This window comes from Parus major, unplaced genomic scaffold (assembly GCF_001522545.3).
Source record: "Parus major isolate Abel unplaced genomic scaffold, Parus_major1.1 Scaffold351, whole genome shotgun sequence".
NCBI classification, from domain to species: domain Eukaryota; kingdom Metazoa; phylum Chordata; class Aves; order Passeriformes; family Paridae; genus Parus; species Parus major.
Window position 1 is genome coordinate 3,751 of NW_015379287.1, and position 17,665 is coordinate 21,415.

General features: G+C 55.2%; 2 protein-coding genes and 1 long non-coding RNA gene across 7 annotated transcripts; 2 read left to right on the plus strand and 1 right to left on the minus strand.

Annotated features, from left to right (window-relative positions):
* Window positions 1-1,022: 1,022 nt before the first annotated feature.
* On the plus strand, window positions 1,023-8,150 carry LOC107198861 (zinc finger protein 692-like). Of its 3 annotated transcripts, none has more exons than XM_015616103.2 (12): window positions 1,023-1,262; window positions 1,936-2,093; window positions 2,183-2,214; window positions 2,564-2,935; window positions 3,176-3,224; window positions 3,372-3,509; window positions 3,985-4,113; window positions 5,988-6,050; window positions 6,312-6,390; window positions 6,492-6,606; window positions 7,021-7,120; window positions 7,523-8,150. In XM_015616103.2, exons 1-12 carry the CDS (start codon window positions 1,044-1,046, stop codon window positions 7,884-7,886), a joined length of 1,818 nt encoding a protein of 605 aa, XP_015471589.1. In that variant the 5' UTR covers window positions 1,023-1,043; the 3' UTR covers window positions 7,887-8,150. The 3 variants fall into 3 exon arrangements, with proteins under 3 accessions (XP_015471589.1, XP_015471590.1, XP_015471591.1); XM_015616104.2 differs by having other exon boundaries at window positions 3,375-3,509; XM_015616105.2 differs by having other exon boundaries at window positions 1,118-1,251.
* A 164-nt stretch (window positions 8,151-8,314) lies between these two features.
* Window positions 8,315-14,350, minus strand: LOC107198864 (E3 ubiquitin-protein ligase TRIM7-like). The gene is made up of 7 exons (XM_015616111.3): window positions 13,720-14,350; window positions 11,707-11,793; window positions 11,266-11,493; window positions 10,848-10,870; window positions 10,628-10,743; window positions 10,308-10,340; window positions 8,315-9,921 (listed from the first exon to the last, which is right to left on the minus strand). Exons 1-7 carry the CDS (start codon window positions 14,224-14,226, stop codon window positions 9,395-9,397), a joined length of 1,521 nt encoding a protein of 506 aa, XP_015471597.1. The 5' UTR covers window positions 14,227-14,350; the 3' UTR covers window positions 8,315-9,394.
* A 97-nt stretch (window positions 14,351-14,447) lies between these two features.
* LOC107198871 lies at window positions 14,448-15,270 on the plus strand. Of its 3 annotated transcripts, none has more exons than XR_001519130.3 (2): window positions 14,448-14,573; window positions 14,884-15,270. It is a non-coding gene; the product is annotated as an uncharacterized LOC107198871 (long non-coding RNA). The 3 variants fall into 3 exon arrangements; XR_001519129.3 differs by having other exon boundaries at window positions 14,451-14,624; XR_004495677.1 differs by having other exon boundaries at window positions 14,573-14,686.
* The last annotated feature ends 2,395 nt before the right edge of the window (window positions 15,271-17,665 follow it).

A 17,665-nucleotide genomic window follows, 5' to 3' on the forward strand; every position in this document is an offset into this window, starting at 1 on the left:
GGCTCCATATTCCCCATCCCAGCCCCACAACAGTTTCACCCTAAACCCTACCATATTTCTGTCTGCTCCAGCTCTGCTTCCTCAGTTCCAGCTCCTCAGCTTCCCACTGCCAGTGGCTAAAAGCTGCTCCTACTTCTCACTGCAGCCCGGGGCTGTTGATAAGGCCACAAATCAGTTATCATCATCACATCAATGTCTCCAGGAGCTGTCCTACCCACCCTAATGGCATCCCAACTTTGGATTCCTCCTTCCATTTAAACTTTAATATTACGGGAAATGGTGATTCCATGCCAACCGAAAGACCCAAAAGCATGATAAAGCCACATTTTCCTTCAATGAAAACTTCTAAAATCACAAGTGAATGGAGATTCCCCTCCTATGTAAACACTGACAGTTACAGTTGGGGCTCCAGGCTTTCCTTCCTATGGCAAAGAGCTGTTTTTCTCCAGGTATGGCTTGAAGGGATTTAGGGACAACTTGGGGTTGCTGGGATAATTTCAGTGGTTCTGGGATTGGTTTTGGGCAGTGTTGAATTATTTTAGGAGCTCCTGGGAATAGTTTTGGGGTTCTAAAGCAGATTTCTGGGGGTTAAATAGGGTTCAGGGTTGGTCTGGGGGTTTTTATAGGCCCCCTAAATCCCCCAAGGCCCCTATAGAGCCTCCAAAACTTCTCCCAAGCCCACAAGAGTTGCATAGGTCCCACCCAAGACATTTATAGGACCCCTAAAACCACCCAGGTCTTCAAGATGGCCCAGGAACCTCCAAGGTTCCCCCCTACCATGACAGAGGCGATTCTCCCCAGGGTACTGAGCCCCCCCACTACGCTATGTCATATGCACCTCGGGGTCTTCCAGTGCTTCGCATCCCCTCCCACCCACCTCAACAGCACGCCAATGTCTCGAGGACAGCTGAGAGGCGGGTGCCCCCTCTTGCCCCCCATGCCTCCACCTGTATCCCCTGTGTTCCCCCGTGTCTCTCCATGTTCCCCTGCGTCCCTCTCCTGCCTCCACGTCCCCCCGCATCCAGCCTCGTCCGCATCCGGGAATGTCCCATGATGCTCCGCGGCGGGACTACACCTCCCAGCGGCCCTCGCGGCTCCGTGCACGCGGAGCGGGCGCGGGGCCTCCGCCATCTTTGCTGCGGTCCGTGAGCGGCGTGAGAGAAGTGGGGGTGGGTCCGGTGGCTCTTAAAGTGGGCACGGCCCGGGGTGGGGCCCTCTCGGCGCGGAATGGAGTGCGGGCCGGCAGAGGAGGTTCGCGGATGGTAGGGTGCACGCGGAGAGGGTGGTGGGAGCGCAATGGAGTCGCGGACGTTCCCCGTCTCGCCAGTCGCCGTTCTTCTGTCGCCTCATCCGCTTTAAGGCCCGGCGGCGGGAACGGGCAGGGGTGGACGGAGGGGCCCGGGGGAAACGGCGGGAGGTGGCGTGGCTTAAACGGGGCGGGGCTAAGAGGGGCGAGACCCTGTAGGGATTTGGAGGGGCGGGGCATGGGGAGGTGGGCCTGGGGCAGTGTGGATGCCTCCCCGCCCCCCTTCTTGTGACCCCCTCCATGTCCCTAGGCCACCCCCTGTGTCCCCCCTATAACACCAGTGTGGAGCCAGGGAACCCTAAATCCTCAGCCAACCGTCTCCTGATCCTCTCCATGATGCTGCGCCACCCCTGTGTCTCCCCCCACCATGTCCCCTATCAACCCTCAGCACTTCCCCATATTTCCCGATGTCCTCCATGAACCTCCAGGACTGACCACCCGTGCAACAGGACCGTGTCCATGTCCCCTTCCCGTGTTTCTGCATGACCCCCAGACTCCCCTATGGAGCCATGATACCCCAAATTCCCCATCTGACCCCTCCATACTCAGACCACCCCTGTATCCCCCTCTGACCCTGCCGTATGCCCCCAGCCCTTCCCATAGACTCAGCCCACACGTGTCATCCGCAGGCCCCGGAGTGCGTCCGGCGCCAGAAGCGCCGGGAACTGGACGCGCGACGCAGTAAGTGCCGCATCCGCATCGGAGGGCACTTGGAGCGCTGGTGCCGCCTCAAGGAGCAGCTTGGATTCGCCCTGCATTCCCAGTTGGCCCAGTTCCTCCTTGACAGGTCACTAGCGGGGCTCAAACCCCATTAAAACCCACCTCTCATGGGGAAAATCCAGGTTTCTGCTTGCTCACCTCTGTCTTCCCATTCAGGTACAGCTCTCATGGCTGCGCCTGGAGCCCAGGTAGGTGCTTCCCTCCCAATTCCATGTTGGCATCCAGTAGTTTGGGTCCGTAAGAAGTTCGTGGTGGAGAGGGAGGACTCCTGTTGAGTTGGGTTTTGGAGAAGCACCTGGAGTTTGCTCACCCCTCTGAGCACTAGGCAAATCCTCTCTGTCCTCCCTGCTTTTGGCATCCCCAGCTCTTTTTTGGGAAGCTATTTGAGGGTTGCTTTTAACAAGGAGAACCCTAAGAGACTGGGGAAGGTGGAGGTGGCATTGCAGGTGTCCCACACACCCCCCTCCCCGTCCCTGTCCCCGTCCCCCCCCCATGCCATTTTGGAGCTGTTTTTCACAGATTTCTTTGTTTTCCCAGGAGAGCTGGAGCAGCTCCAGCCGGCTGCACTGCAGCGCCTGGTTGTGCTGTCCCACAGCCATGGCCAGGAGTGTGGCTTTGTGCCGGACATCCAGCTGCCAGCACCGGGCAGTGCAGCCCCGCTGGCTTGGGAGTGCGTGGCTGGACACCGCTTCTCATGGGGTGGCTCTGGGGTTCCCAACAGCCCCTCCCACGACCACCCGAAAGCAGCCCAGGGATGCAGCCCCTCCCTGGGCACTGGGCGCCGGCATTCGCTCCGTAGGGCCACATTGGGCTCCAACGAGGCTGGAGCGGAGGGAACAGCCAGGTCACTTCATGGTGACAGGGACTGGAGCAAGGAGCTAAGAGATGGTGATGACAGTGGTGGCACAGGTGAGCTCCTCCAGAGGTGAGCTCTTCCAGGTCACCCTTCTGCCCTCAACTCCTCTTGCTTCCCTGCCTTCAGTCCCTCTCCCACTTCTAGGGTAGTTCCAGTTCCACCGCCATCCCACTGGGATCAGATGCTGCCCCAACCCCATTGACCCTTCCAAGAGCCCCATCCTTCCCAACTCTCCATCCTTCTCCTTCTCACCTCTCCCAGCCCTTCCTCATCACCCTCCTGTCCTCTTCCAGCCCCCCAGATACCACTTGGACCAGGGCCTGCGGCAGCAGCTGGCAAGAGGTGAGTGGTGGCACCCACAAGCATCCCCTGGTGAGGCCAACAGTTGCATTTGGCCCTGTCTGACCCAACCCTGGGTCCCCAGTGTTGGCCAACATGACTGTCTGTGGTTGAGCCATCACGGCAGAGTTGACCCAGGTCGTTGTCCAGTAGCGCCATCCCTGGGGACAATGTAGAGCCAGGAGCTGAGCCCCGAGAGGAAGAGGAGCGTGGGGACTTTGCCGATGCTGATGACTTGGCCTACACTGATGACCTGCATGATGAGAACTACCACCCATCCCTGGACAGGTGGGAGAGCTGTGAGGGAGCCTGCAGATTGGGATTGTGTGGGAACCACTCCGTGGTGCCTGCTAGCACCGTCCCAGTCCAGACTAATATTGCACTGGAAGGGTTTCGGGCCTCATGTCTCTTCCATGTGCTAGTCCTGCTGCAGCTGCCCTGGCAGAGTGGGGAGGAGGTAGGAATAGTGTCCATGTGGGGCTAAAATAAGGTGTTTCTGGGGTCAAAGGGCACAGAATTTTGGAGAGGCATTTTCATTGTGTCTCACCTGGGGGAGAGTCTTTGCCATCCAACTGATGTCCATCCATGTCATACCATGCCCAACTGTGTCCAACCCATGTCCTGCCATGTCTAACCAAGTCCTTCCATGATCAACCCATGTCTAACCATGTGCAGCTAACTCATTTCCTACCACATCCAACCCATATCTCACCCCATCAACCACCCAAGGCCCCTCACCCACCCCCGTCTGTGTCCCCAACAGTGACTCAGAGCCACAGCGACACCAGGGCCAACCCAAGGCCCACAAGAAACCAATCAAGGAGGAGCAGCCCCTGCTCAAGCCGCCCCTGCCCAGCTCTGGCCCCTTGGAGGAGAAGAGCGGACGGGTCAGGTGAGTCATGGCAGCCACAGAGGTGAAGGGATGAGGAGATGGGGGGCCAAAGTCATCGTCTTGGGAGTGTCCCATTAGGGTGTCATGGGTGTCCCATGCTGTTGGCCACGGGGCAAGAGCTGTGCTACTGCACTACTGACTGCAGGGCAGAACCAGCCGTGTTTCTTCGTCTTGTTGGGTGTTGAGTGAGCAAAGAGGGGTCTGGCTCACAAACATCGCTGCAGGGGCTTCATGAGCCTCGTGTCACCCACCCTGTCCCTCGTGGGGCCGGTCCAGTGTGGTCAGGGAACAAAGAGAGGCAGCCAAGGCTGAGGCTGCCATGGAGGGGGACGAAGACCCCTTGATATACCTGTGGTGGGCACTGAAGCCTCCACCAGACTGGAAATGGAACAGCCCAAAATCCATCCATCCATCCATCCCATCACAATCTCCTCCACCAATGGATCCATGACTTCTCCAGCAGCTTTGGGGACTAGTGTTGGGTTTCCAGCTCTCCTTTCCAGGCATACAGAATTCAATGTTTTGTGCTAAAAATCTCAAATCAGCCCTCACTGGGGCTTTGCACAAGTTTTAAAGGGATGTTGGGCTGGCGCTTTGTCTGTGCATGGCCTCAGATCCAACATACCTAGACACCTCACCTGGATGGATTTTCTTACACTTTTGATACAATAAGGGGGTAAAATTCCCCTTTTCCCTGGAATCAGCCATAACTCCTCCATCTGTCCCCTGAAAGGTGGGCTCAGCGCCAATCCCATCTCAAACCTTTCCCCAGGTGAGTGTTGTGCCACTTCCTTACAGCTTTGATTGATCCCTTTGAGCAGCTCCTTTTGGATGCTGAATGCCCTCCCCTCTCCTGGCAGCTCCAGAACCACCCTGGATGTGGCTGGAAGAGGGATCACCCTTCCTGGAGACCCAATCCCAGTGAAGGTAACAATGGAATTTGCTCTTCCCCAGTCCCTGTCATCACTGGGCATGCGGATCCCAGGCTCCCAAATCCAATGAGAGGATAGAAGAGTCTGCATTCAATCTGGCCCATTCTTTTTGGGGCCAAAAGTGACTTAAATGTGGGGGTTTTTCTGATTTCTTTTGGGTTCTGCCAGATTTCCATCCCACATTCCATGGTCTTGCCCTCCAAATATGTCCAAAGTTACACCTGCAGGCTGGTGGCTTTTCTGAGGCACCAGTGGGGATTTTGCAGCTCTCAGCCCCCTCCTAAAGCCAAGCCTAAGCTTCAGGTTGGCCCTTTTTGTGCCGAGTTCGGTGACACGGATTGTATTTTTAATCTTTTGCTTCATTTCCCCCCCTTTTGTCACAGCAAATCGAAAACGGGAGATAAATTCTGGCTCAAGAGAAAAGCAGGATCTTCCAGATGTCAAGGGGTTCCTTTCCCCAGGTAAAGCTACCCTGAGCTGTTTTCAAGGGGTTTGGGACAAGCCCCAGGCTGAATCCATGCTTGAGCATTGGCATCTCTTACCATCCCATTATTTCTCCTCCCCAAACCCCACTTCAACCCACTTTTAATGGCTCTTTCCTTAATTCCAGGGTGACAGCTAAGAATAGCTGCTGTTTCCGGGGAGCTATGGATGAATTATAGATCAAACCTGGCTGGGAGCCAATTTCAGTGTCCTGAGACGCATCCAAACCATGTGAAAAGGGTTTTGTAACAAGCAATAAAGAATTTATTCTTACTTTAACGCCTGATCAATGTGTTTGTTCCAGCATGTCCTGCTCCCATGGGGAAATGGGATGGAAAGGGAAAAATGCTGGTCCTGAGGATGACTTATTGTGGGATTTCCTCAGGAATCTTGGCTCTGGGCCTGGGGACAGCAAGGGGACACCAAGGCCTGGCTCAAAATGGCTCTTTCCTATTGCAGTTGCCGGCGGCAGACACAGGCGAGTGACAAGGACATGGCTCAGATCGGCCCCAAGAGAATCAGGTACCTGGGAAAGGGGAGGGAAGGGGCTAGGGAAGCTTCCAGGCATTCCCAGGAAGAGCAGGAGGAGGAGCTCAGCTCTTCCATGAGGGACGGGCAGAAGGCTATGAAAGGGTTTCTTTGCTTCATTTTAGATTTTACTGAGGGGAAGAAGTGAAGGTGGGTGAGGAGGAAAGAGCTGGGGGCAGATCCACATTCCAGGGCTTTTCTAACCCTCCTCCTCCTCCTTCCTACCAATGATTTTTCCCATGTTTTCTCTGTCAGGAAGGCGGCAAAGCGTGAGATCCTCCTGTGCGACTTTGAAGGCTGTGGCAAAATCTTCTCCAACCGCCAATACCTGAACGTGAGCACCTGGAGGGACCAGCGCTCCCTGGAGCACTGGGGAGCCTGGGTGCGGTGTCCTGGAGATGGAATTGGGAGCTGATAGGTTTTTTCCCCTGGCAGCACCACCAGAAGTACCAGCATGTGCACCAGAAAACCTTCACCTGCTCTGAGCCCACCTGCGGGAAATCCTTCAACTTTAAAAAGCATCTGAAAGAGCACGAGAAGCTGCACAGTGGTGAGTGGGGCATTTCCATGGGAATGACACCTCCTCCCCAATGGGTTACATCTCCCTGGACATCCTCCTGTAGGAGTTACAACTCTCTTTTATGGATTGTGGCTCCTTTCATAGGGATCACACCTCCTTTCATAGGGATTACACCTCCCTTATGGATCGCACTTCCTGTATGGATTCCACCTGCTCCCTTCAAATTCACACCTCCTTCGTACCCCCTTCCCCACTGGGCCACAGCCACCCACTCCCAAATTCCCATCCCTGGGAGCCATCACTGTTGCCCTTTGGTCCCCAGATCTCTCCTTTATCATCTCCAGTCCCGTGCCGGGAAGTCTCCCTGCTCCCAAAGCACGTCCTGAGGGCTCTGATGGTTTTTCTAGGCTGGATCAGCCCGATTCCCTTTTCTTTTTCTCCCAGACAAGCGGGATTACATCTGTGAGTTCTGTGCACGCTCCTTCCGCACCAGCAGCAATTTGATCATCCACCGACGGATCCACACTGGGGAAAAGCCACTCCAGTAAGTCCCAATCCCATTTCTGACTTGCCAGTAAGTCATAGTCCCACCCCCGCCCTTCCAGTAAATCCCAGTCCCAACCCCTGCAGCTCTGCTCAGCCTCTTCCCACCCTTTTCAACCCAAAATCAGCTCCTCAGCACATGGCCAAAAGTCGGGCTGCGATTTCTCCCGAGGTTTCTGCCCTTGGAGCTGGCTGTGCTCAGATCCAGCAGCTCCAGGGCAGTGTTTAAGGCAGGCGCAGGTTAATGAGCTGGGACAGAACGAAGGACTCCTGTCCAACACATGCATGCCAGGAGGGCGCTGGAGCTTCAACCCACTGCACAGTCCAGCCCCGAGCAGGGCAGGGCCGGTTCTCCCTGTGCCTCATCCCTGAGGTTTTTTACTCCTGCCGGGATCTCCCCCAGGTGTGAGATCTGCGGCTTCACCTGCCGCCAAAAAGCCTCCCTGAACTGGCACATGAGGAAACATGACGCCGACTCCTTCTACCAATTCCCATGCGATGTCTGCGGGAAGAGGTTCGAAAAGCGGGACAATGTCACCGCCCACAAGAGCAAGAGCCACCCCAGGGGGCTTGGGGGACCCCCCCAGCCCGAGGGAATCCAGCAGCATCCGGAGCCCCCTGGGTCGATGGAACCTCTGGAGCTGCTTGGGAACGTCCTGGGGAGTGGGAGGGATACAGGGAGGACCCCACAGGAGTACGGCGGGGGGGATGTTGGGCAGGATCCAGGCATGCCCCAAGGTGAGGGGATGGGTAAGAGGGGGTCCTAGTGGGCTCATGCCCCAGTTTGGGGACTGGAGCAGAACTGGGGATGATGCTGGACGTTGCAGTGGCTCCAGGTGCCAAAAATACATGGGCAAGGCAAAACTGGGGAAAATCCCAGGTTTTCAGCCAAATCCCAGATGAACCCCCAAAGTTTTCAGCCAAATTGCTAGAGCAAATCCTAGTTTTTCTGCCAAATCCCAGCTTCCCCTGACCCCAGCAGTATTGCCACAGGTGGATCCTCAATAAAGACTTATTTTGGGTAAAAGTGGGATCTGGTGTCAGATTTTTATGGAAAAGGTATAGAAAAGTGAGATGGCACAGGAAAAGAGGTTTGAGAGGGGGTGGAAACACCACACACCCAGGAGCTGGGGACCCAAACTGGGATGAGAGGGAGTGCCCAGTGGGGCTGTGCTCCAAAACTGGGAGCTCCCAGTGCTTCAAACTTTTCCTTTAAACTTTATTTAATTTTCATTTAAAACTCAGATTTAAACCAGAATTTGAACTTACAGATACTTGGAAGCTCTAAGCTGGGACCATTCAGTGAATTGCAAGTGCCCCCAGAACCCCAGCATGTCCCTGTCTCCATTCCCTCCTGTGCAAGAGCAGCTTTTCCTCCTCCCCCAGCACCAAAAACCCCAAATTATCGGGTTTTAGGGTTTTTTTGCACAGCAACTTTTATTTCCCCACTAACAGTGACAGGGCAAAGGACACGAACAGCAGCAGAGGGGAGGGCACAAGGGGAGCGGGCAAGCGCAAGATCACACCTAGAACACAGACCCACCCTCCCCCAGGCCCCCAAAACCCCCCAGCCCGGGTTTGGGGTAATCCCAAATATCCACATCCCCTTGCTGGGATCCCAGGGCTCCAGGGGCTCAGAATTTAGGGGAACAAAATGCAGGGGGAAGTGGGGGAGACGAGGAGGCAAAGAGGGACATGTGGAGTTGACGGGGAGGCAATGGGGGGACAGGGGGCTAGGAGGGAAATGGGAGGTGATGGGGGTACGAGGAGAGGGAAATGGGGGGACAACAGGGAATATAGGTGGGGTCACTCAGTGACAGTAGGACAGGCTCTGCCCTTTCCCCAGGGGGGAGGGAAGGAGATGGGATGGGATGACTTGGAAACCAATGGTGTCCAAATTGAGGGGGGGAACGACACCCCTCCTCTCCACACAGCATTTTAGGGGGGAGGTGGGACACAAAGCTTTGGCTACTATTCGAAGTAGGATGGGATCAGCCTCTCCCTGTTCCATGGGGCTCCAGCTCCAAAGAAAAATAGAAAATGAACTACAGGGGTGTTTAACCAGCAACAAGGAGGGGGTGGCCAAGTAGCCCCCCCTCACCAAACAACGCCCTTGAGGAAGATTTTGAGGGTAAAAACACTCCAAACTTTGAACTTCAACAGGAAAAAAAATCCCCCCTGAATGGCCAAGGGCAGGATTTGGGGCGTTTTGCTTGGAAGCAAAGGAAAACCTAAGGATGGCAGGGGACAAGGGACACCAGTGAGCGGGGTGGGCTCAGTTGCAGAGGGACAGCGAGGAGCCCACATAGAAGAGCCAGAAAAACGGGAAGATCCTCTCGGAGAAGGCGGCGGTGAAGGTGAAGATGGGAGCCATGTTGTCAGCGTTGTAAAATGCCACCCACCCGCCCTCATAGTCCAGGTACACCCCGATCTTGCGTGGCCGCTCACAAAGGGACAGCGGTGTCTCAGGAGAGGTGAACGCCTGGTACTGATCCCAATTTTTGCCCTTCCAGTTGAGCCCCACTGCCCAAATCCCCTCCTCGGGGGCGAAGTCGACCTTCTCCTTGCGGCGCACGGACTCGCGGGCAGCGCCCAGCACCCAGCTCTCCCCGTCTCCCACCTCCACTTCCCAGTAGTGGCGGCCAGCAGAGAAGCCCTCGGAGGCCAGGACGCAGAAGGCGTAGTCGAAGCGTTTGGGATGAGCCGGCAGCTCCTGAGGGGCCCCACGGAGCCGCACGCTCCGCTTGTCCTCTGACAGCACCAGGTAGGGGTTGGCTGTGTCGGGATCCAGGGAGAGCTCGCCTGGGGGGGAAAAGGGGAGAGGTATTGTGGTATTGGCAGGTTGGACTCAGTGGCTGTGTCCCAAACCCAACAGGGACAACACAGGTGAGTCACCTCTTGGATCGTTATCCCACCTCTATGGGGATTGATCTATTGTCTGTATCCCAAACCAGAGAGAAAGGACCCAGGCGAGCCACCTGTAGCATCTTGAAGAGTCCACAAAGAACCCAAGCCAAGCAATTCCAACCTTAACCCTTGGAAAAGGAAGCTTAGAGCCCACATAACCCCCAATCCTGGCAAATTCCCACATTATCTCTTGGAAAAGTGAAGTCACAGCCCCAAATCCCAGCCAGTTCCAAGCAAACCCCTGGAAAAGGGAGGTCTTACCCCAAACCCGATGGCCTCACCTGTGTCATTCTCCAGCTCAAAGCGCAGGTTTTCTGCGGGAAGAGAAGGAAGGAATTGAGCCCTTGAAACCCCCAGAACTGCCCAAGCCATCAAGAATGATTCCTACTCCACACTTCCCCACTCAAATCCCAGGGAAATCATTACTTTTCTACCTTTTCCCTGGGATGAGCCAATGCTCAAACAAACTAGAACTCTTCCAACCAGCCCAGGGGAGGAGTAAGAGCCAGGCTCCATCCCAGCCCTGATTTTGGTGGACTTCCATGTGGGATCGTGGCTGGGAAGCAGTGTTTTTTTCCAGGAAGGATCTTGTCAGGCTCACCCTTGAATTCCAGCAGCACTTCCTTGAGCACTGCACTCTTCTGGGAAAAGCTCTTCAGCTTCTTCTCCAGCTCAGAAAAGCCGGGCTCGGGCTTGAGGAACATCCAGCTTTCCAGGCTGCGGAGACATGGGAGTCAGGGACTCAACACCAGGGAACTCCCACTGGGAAGGGTTGAAATACCAGCTCTGGCCTGCAGCCAGAGGCTCCCAAGTTCACTCACCTGCTGCCAGCTGGGACGACACCCTGGAAGGGGAAGAAAACCCAAGGAATTTGTTAGGATCAGCATCTCTCCTATCTCAGAGATCACAAAATCCTACCCAAAAACTGGAAGGATCCCATGAAGAGACTTGTCCCACCATAAAGACATTTTTGTTTCCATAAATGGAATTTCTCACCCCTAAAATTTCTCACCTATTAAAGGATTTTTTTCCCCAACTAAATGGAAATATTTTGACCCACAAATAGAAGCTTCTTCACTTTTTTCACTCCATAAACAAGACTTTTTTGTCCCCATAAATGGAATTTTCATCCCATAAATAGGATTTGTCCCTGTAATTAGGATATTTTTGCCCAATACAAGGGATTTCTGTATCCATAAGTGGGATTTTTTTCCATAGAGACACATAACAGAGTCCCACCTCGCCAGGTGTGTTCCCTGTCCCACTGTCCCCGCCCTGCTCTGCCAGGAGCTTGTCCAGCTGGGCAATGTCCTCAGCCAGTCGGGCCACGCTCTCGTCCCTCCGCCGCCCAATGTCCCTCTCCAGCTCTTCCAGCCGGGAGAGCAGGAGCTGCTCCTTCTCCTCCAGGAAAGCCCGCAGCTCCTTGCACTCAGCCACGATCTTCTGCCGCTCCACCTCCGTCTGCTTCTGCAATTCCAAAGGAAAGATCCCTGTGGAGGGCAAATCCCTGCAGCCATGGAGCTCAGGGAATCACCCCAAAGTGAAAGAATCTCTGGGGGAAGGCTGGGATTCCCATGGGGAGGAGGAACCCCCCAGGTGGGACCAAATTCCCACAGCTAGGAAATCCCCAGGTGAGACTGAACCCTCCAGGATGGGAACTCTGGGACCCCCAGCACTCACCAGCAGCTCCTCACTCTGCCGCTCCCGCTCGGCCTTGGCCTCTTCACGCCCTTTCCTCAGGGAGCTCAAGTGCTCCTGCGGCACCTCCTGGAAAGCAGAACAATGAGATCCGTTGGGAATTCTTCCCATGGGTGACCAGGAGGGAAGGTTGCTGCAGCTGAAATGGCCAAATTCACCCAATCTGGGATTATTTTTTTTGAGCTGGAGCCAGCAGCTGCCCTGCTCCCCTCAACCCTGACCTCAGGCTGTGCCAAAAACACAATTCACCCCAACCAACCCAAAACTGAAAAAAAAAGTAAATTAATTTTGTCTGCCTGTGAGGAAACAAATTCCCTGGTCCCACATCTCCCAGGATCACTTCCCACATTCCCCCTCCTCAAGGTGCCCCAAAATTGGGCTGGAGGCACCCCCCAAGAGAAGGAACTGCTGCCTCCAAAGTGCTCATTAAATTAATAATTAATGAATAATTAATTAAACTCATCCTTATTTTAGTAGTTTGACCTCCATGGAGGACAAAGAAGTCCCAGCAATACTCTGCAAACACCAGCTGGCCTTGGGGGAAAATAAATCCACTTATTTTATAACTAAAGCCCAAAATACAGGGATTTTGACTGTTAAGAGCCAGAAGTTGCTGCCTTTGGAATTTATGCATGAGATTATAGCAATTACCAGGAAAAAATAAAGAGAAGAGCTCAGCAACAACCAATTATTAAAAATTCATAAAAGTAGGTTAACGAAGGGGGAAAAAATCCCAAGGGAGCGATAAGCTGGATTTGCCTAAGGACGTTTGGGTCCTGAAAAAAAGGGCAAAATCCCAGATTTGGGGCGTGGGGACAGCCCCAGCGTCCCCGGAAGAGGAATCACAGCAGTTCCGGGACAAAATCCTCTCTAAAAGATTTTAATAACCACAAGAACTACTGTGTGGTGGTTAATGATCCCACAATCCCCTTCCTTGATCCCTCGGGATCGTGCTGGTGCCACCCTCCTGCTGCCACTGCGCAGCGACATCGGCTCCGTCCGGCATCTTGGATCCCTCTGAATCCGCTGCTCGCGGCCTGGAATAGCGAGGCCTGGCCACCCGCATCAAGCTCTTTGCGCTTTTAATTACGAATTAATCCCCACAGTGATCACGACACGTCCCATATCGCGACATGGGGGAGCCCCAGCGCCGCCGGGAGGGTGCCGTTTTCGCTCTGCGTCACTCCTCAAGCACCCTCGGGCTGTGGGGCGGGGGGGGACAGGCGGCTCCTGGAGGAGTCCTGCTCCACTTCCAGCCTGGATCGGGATCGGGCCGGTGGGATAAATAACCGCCCGCCCCTGCGTTCCCAGGCTCCAGCTCGGACCTGCCCCGGGAAGGGGGAGCGGTGGGTCTAGGGGGCTGGAGGGATTTCGCACGATCACCCCCGCACGCCAGGACACCCTTTTCCCAGTATTCTCCCAATTCAACCTCGCACCGGGAACACCTCCCGCTTACTGCATCCTACCCCGGGCTGTCCCTGTCTTGGGATGATTCAAGTCCTTCTACGCTCCGAATCCTGGGAACAGCGCCTAGCTGGGGAGGAGATCCCCCGTGAAGATCCATAGAGCCTGGAGGGACCCTTACTGCACCGCACACGTGGGGGGAAGACTGCGGGCTCATTTCTGTGCTCCCCTGTGGAACTAGAGGTTGCCGCTGCACCCAAAGGGCGCTTCCCTCCATGGAGAGGAAGTCCCTGGCGCACCCCCACCCCGTGAGATCTCTTTGGGCACTGCCAATCAGGGGTGGGGTGTTTCCGATCTTCTCCCCGCTTACTGCATCCCCCATTTCTGAGGGGGTGCCCCGCACCCCGAAAAAGACCCGGGACGGGGCGGGGTTTTCACTGCCCCCTAACACCCTGAGGGGGTTCGCACTGCTCTCCTTATCCGGGGGAAAGGGGTCCCGATGCCCCGCCGCCCCCTCGGGAGGGGAGTCCTCGCCGTCCTCCCTCCGAGCCAGGCGCTGTGCGTGGGGGCGGGCGGAGTCCCGGCACTGACCTCCGCGGCGTGGGCCGCCTCCTCGGCGGGCAGCACAGTGTGGGCGCGGTGCTCGCGGGACAGGTGACACACGACACACACGGCCCGCCGGTCCTGCACGCAGTAAAGCCGCAGCGGCTCCCCGTGGCGCGGGCAGCGCGGCGGCCCCGGTGGGCCGGCCGGGGCAGCCGCGGGCAGCGGCGGCGCGGGCGGCCCCGGTGGTGGCTCGGCGGGGCCCGGCGGCAGACCCAGCTGGCGAACGATGTGCACGATGTTGCCAAGGGAGCGGTTGGGGCGGAAGAGGCGCTGCGGGACCGGCTCGCGGCACTGCGGGCAGCAGAGACGCCGTGCCGAGTCCTCCCAGCACTGGGTCACGCAGGCGCGGCAGAAGTTGTGCCCGCACTCGGCCACCAGCACCGGGTCGTTGAAGTACTCCAGGCACACAGGGCACGTCAGCTCGTCCTGCAGGCTCCGCGCAGCGCTGCAGGGCGCGGGGGGCGCGGCGGGAGGCGCAGGCGGCGCCTCCATGGCGGCCGCTGTCCCGGTAGCGGCCCCGATCCCAGTGGCGGCCCCGGTCGTAGCGCCGGTGACGACAACGACTCCCCAAACCCTGCGCGTCCCTTCCCGCACGGCACCGCCGCCCGACTGGCGACCCGAGGGCGGGGCCACGCCTGCGCAGGAGGGGAAAGGGGCGGGGTTTGTGCTGCGTGTAACGGGGGTGGGCGTGGTCAGTGCCGCTCCTGAGATATAATGGGCGCGGCGTAGGGCGGGCGCTCGGCTGCGCTTGCGGAGGAGAGAGGAGGCCGCGACGGCCGCCCGCCGTGCGGCGTCGTTGTGCGCGTGCGCGGCTCGCGTGGGGCGCGGGGACGCTGCCCGTAAGGCCCCGCAGGAGGGACCTGGCGTTGAGGCGGGGGCGGCTCTGTGGGGTGAGGGGTTTGGGGACCCCCTGCGGGATTCGAGGAGGGGTATCGGGGTCTGTGGGGTGACGGTATTATTGGTTTATATTATTGGTTTTTCTCAAATATTAAAATGAATGTTATGTACATAATGTTGGAAAACTTTGCTGAATTAATGTAGTTGCTTTTATTTCTGCTATTAACGAAACTTAGAAATAATAGTGTGATGCATATATACTTCTTAGGCTGTAGTGTGATATTAAAGTCTGCTTTTGTTCATATAACCCAGAGAATGAAAAGATAATCAGAACCAGCCCCCCTGCTTTCCCAGGTTATCTTATCCAGATGAAGACAGCAGTGACCAGACCTCCAAGGGAAAAATTCATTGAAACTCTGTTATCAGAGAGTCTGAGAATCAACGCAACCAAGAAGATTGATCTATTGGAGAGGGGGGAGTTGAAACTAAGCAAAGGAGTATCTAAAACTTAAGAGGAATGTTTGAATCATGCATAAGAATGGATGGATATGCAAGAAATCGGTGCTTTTAAGGGACGATCCTTTGTTAGTAAGGTGTGCTCTTGGTTGAATGGTGAAGTACCCGGCCATATTTGTTAATTTTGCTTTATTTCTGTCTCCTAATTGTCTTTTTATTAAACTTTCAAAATTATACCGAAAAGGTTAACCTTGTTTTACACACCGGGAAAGGGGAGGAGTCCCCTACAGGTTGCTCAGACAGGGGGCTCCCCGTAAGATGCAGGGAGACGTTGGATGTCTCAGTTCCAGTAGAATAGCGGGGTGTATGGGGATCTGCAGAATATTTTTGCAGGTCCGTTACTGTGTTTTTCAGGGGTGTATTGGGGTTTATAGGATGGGGTTTGGAGACCCTAAAGGGTTAGGATGGGTGTATCAGGGTGTATAGGATGGCTTGGGCAAATTCCTGTAGGATTTAGGAGGTTTACCGAGGTCTTTAGGATTTCTTGGGGGGTTGCTATAGGGCTTGGGGGGTGTGTATGGGTGTCTATAGGGTGCTGGGAGGGTAGCAGTCCCTATAGACTTTAGGATGATCCCAGATCCCTGGGGGATGGGGACGATGCAGAGCGCCCTATGGTTGTTTTGGGGGTCTCTATAGGATGCTCGGTGTTCTTGGCATGAGGAGATGAGGGTGGAGGGTTTTGGGGGTGGTTTTCACAGCATCAGCCTCTCTGCTGTGCCCCCACGGGTGTCAGAAATTTATCTGCTCCAGGAACCTGAATTCAGGGAAAAATTATTCAAAACCTCCAGCCATAGCAAAAACTACCCCAAAACCGCCATCAGCCCTTTCCCGGGAGATTTAGGGATTTGTATCTCTACTGGGAGCAATCCCTGCTCCACGAGACCGATGGAGAACAAAACAGCAACATTAACCTCCTTTTCTTTACATTTCCCGTGTCCGTGATGAGATTGGCTTTGTGGAGGAAATATTTTGTTACCATAAGGTCGGGAAGGGCAGAAATCGGGGTTAAAAATGGGTTAGCTGGTTAAAATTCGGAGTCAGAGCGGAGCTGCCCTCTTCCGAAATGGCGGCCTCGCCTTCAGGCACGGCGCGCGGGAAAATGGCCGCGGCCTCCCGCTCCCCATTGCTGCCCGTGCGGCTCGGCTCAAGAGAGCGCCTGCGGCATGAAGCCCTGGGCGCCATCTCGGATGAGGGCAAGCCAGACACTGTTGCCATGCCGACGTGCCCTCTCGGGGGGCAACGCCCGCGGAGCGAGGGCGAGGGGCAGCGAAAAGCGACGTTTTGGCCTCCAAACTTCCCATGGAGGGGTCTAAGTACATCGGGGGGGGGGGGGGGGGGGGGCATTCCTTGATGTCGTGTTGCCCCCGTTAACAGAAAACTCCCTTTTTACCCCCAAAATCGTCTCCTTTTCCTGCTGTGAAGGGTCACGGCGGCCGCCGCAATGGGCGGGTCCTGCAGCCCCTTCCCCTCAGCCCACACTGGTTAAAACACCCCCAGTATTTCCCTGCTCCAAATTTAGGGTTTTTTTCCCCGCAGCCCCCACAGGCAAAATGACTCTTCAGCTCATCCCCATCCCCACAGAGGGGCGGGAGAACCCCAAAACTCCTTTTTTTTTTTTTTTCCTTCACTGAGCAGTGTTGGGGTGTTTTTGTTTTGTTTTTTTTTTAATTTCCGCCCAGACCCGCTGTTCTTGCCGCCAGAGGGCAGCGGCCATTGTTCCTCCCTCTTCCACACCCCCCCCCCCTTTTTCTTTCTTTCCTTCTTTCCTTCTTTCCTTCTTTCCTTCTTTCTTTCCTTCTTTCCCCCTTTTTTTTTTTTTTTAATTCCTTCTTTCCTTCTTTTTTAAAACTCTTATCGCTTAGGATATAGGAGGGACCGGGCTCACACGTTCCCCACGTGCCTGTCCCCATTTCTGCGGGAAAAAGCGGATTTTTTGGGAAAAATAAAGGGGCGGGGGTGTGGTGGGGGCTTTGCCGACAGCACCTCCTGAGCCGGACCCTACAGGTAATGGGGAGATTTGGGTAAAGATGCGGGAAAAGAGGCAGAAAAATGGCTTGTTTTTCCCCATCTCCGTCCTTCCCTCCTCCATCCTCCCATCAGGGTCCTGGATTTTCCTCTCTCCAGTCCCAGGGAAGGGGGAAAATGATAAAAAACCCACAGCGCTCTCACACCCCAAAACCCACCCTATTGTCCTTCCTCCTCAGAGGGATTCCTTCGGATGTGTAGACCCCTTTATTTCTATTTATTTTAGCAGAGTGGCAAAATACCGAGGAATAAATAAAGTGGCATGAGATGCTGATGGGGACTCCAACATGCATAAAAATAAAGTGAAAAATAGCAGGAGGGATCCGTACTGGAAACTGGCCATTTTTTCCTGCCATCACTAAGTTATTCCAAATCTGTCAATACACCCTCTTCCCCCCGTCCTCCAGGAATAATAATAATAAATTAATAAAAATGAGATTAATAATTTGGATCCTTATGCACCTGCTGCACACCTCTACCTGAGGAGGATGAGGAAGGATGAGTGGAGCAATGGGAATTTGGTTTTCCATTATTTTTGTAAAGGAAAGCATCA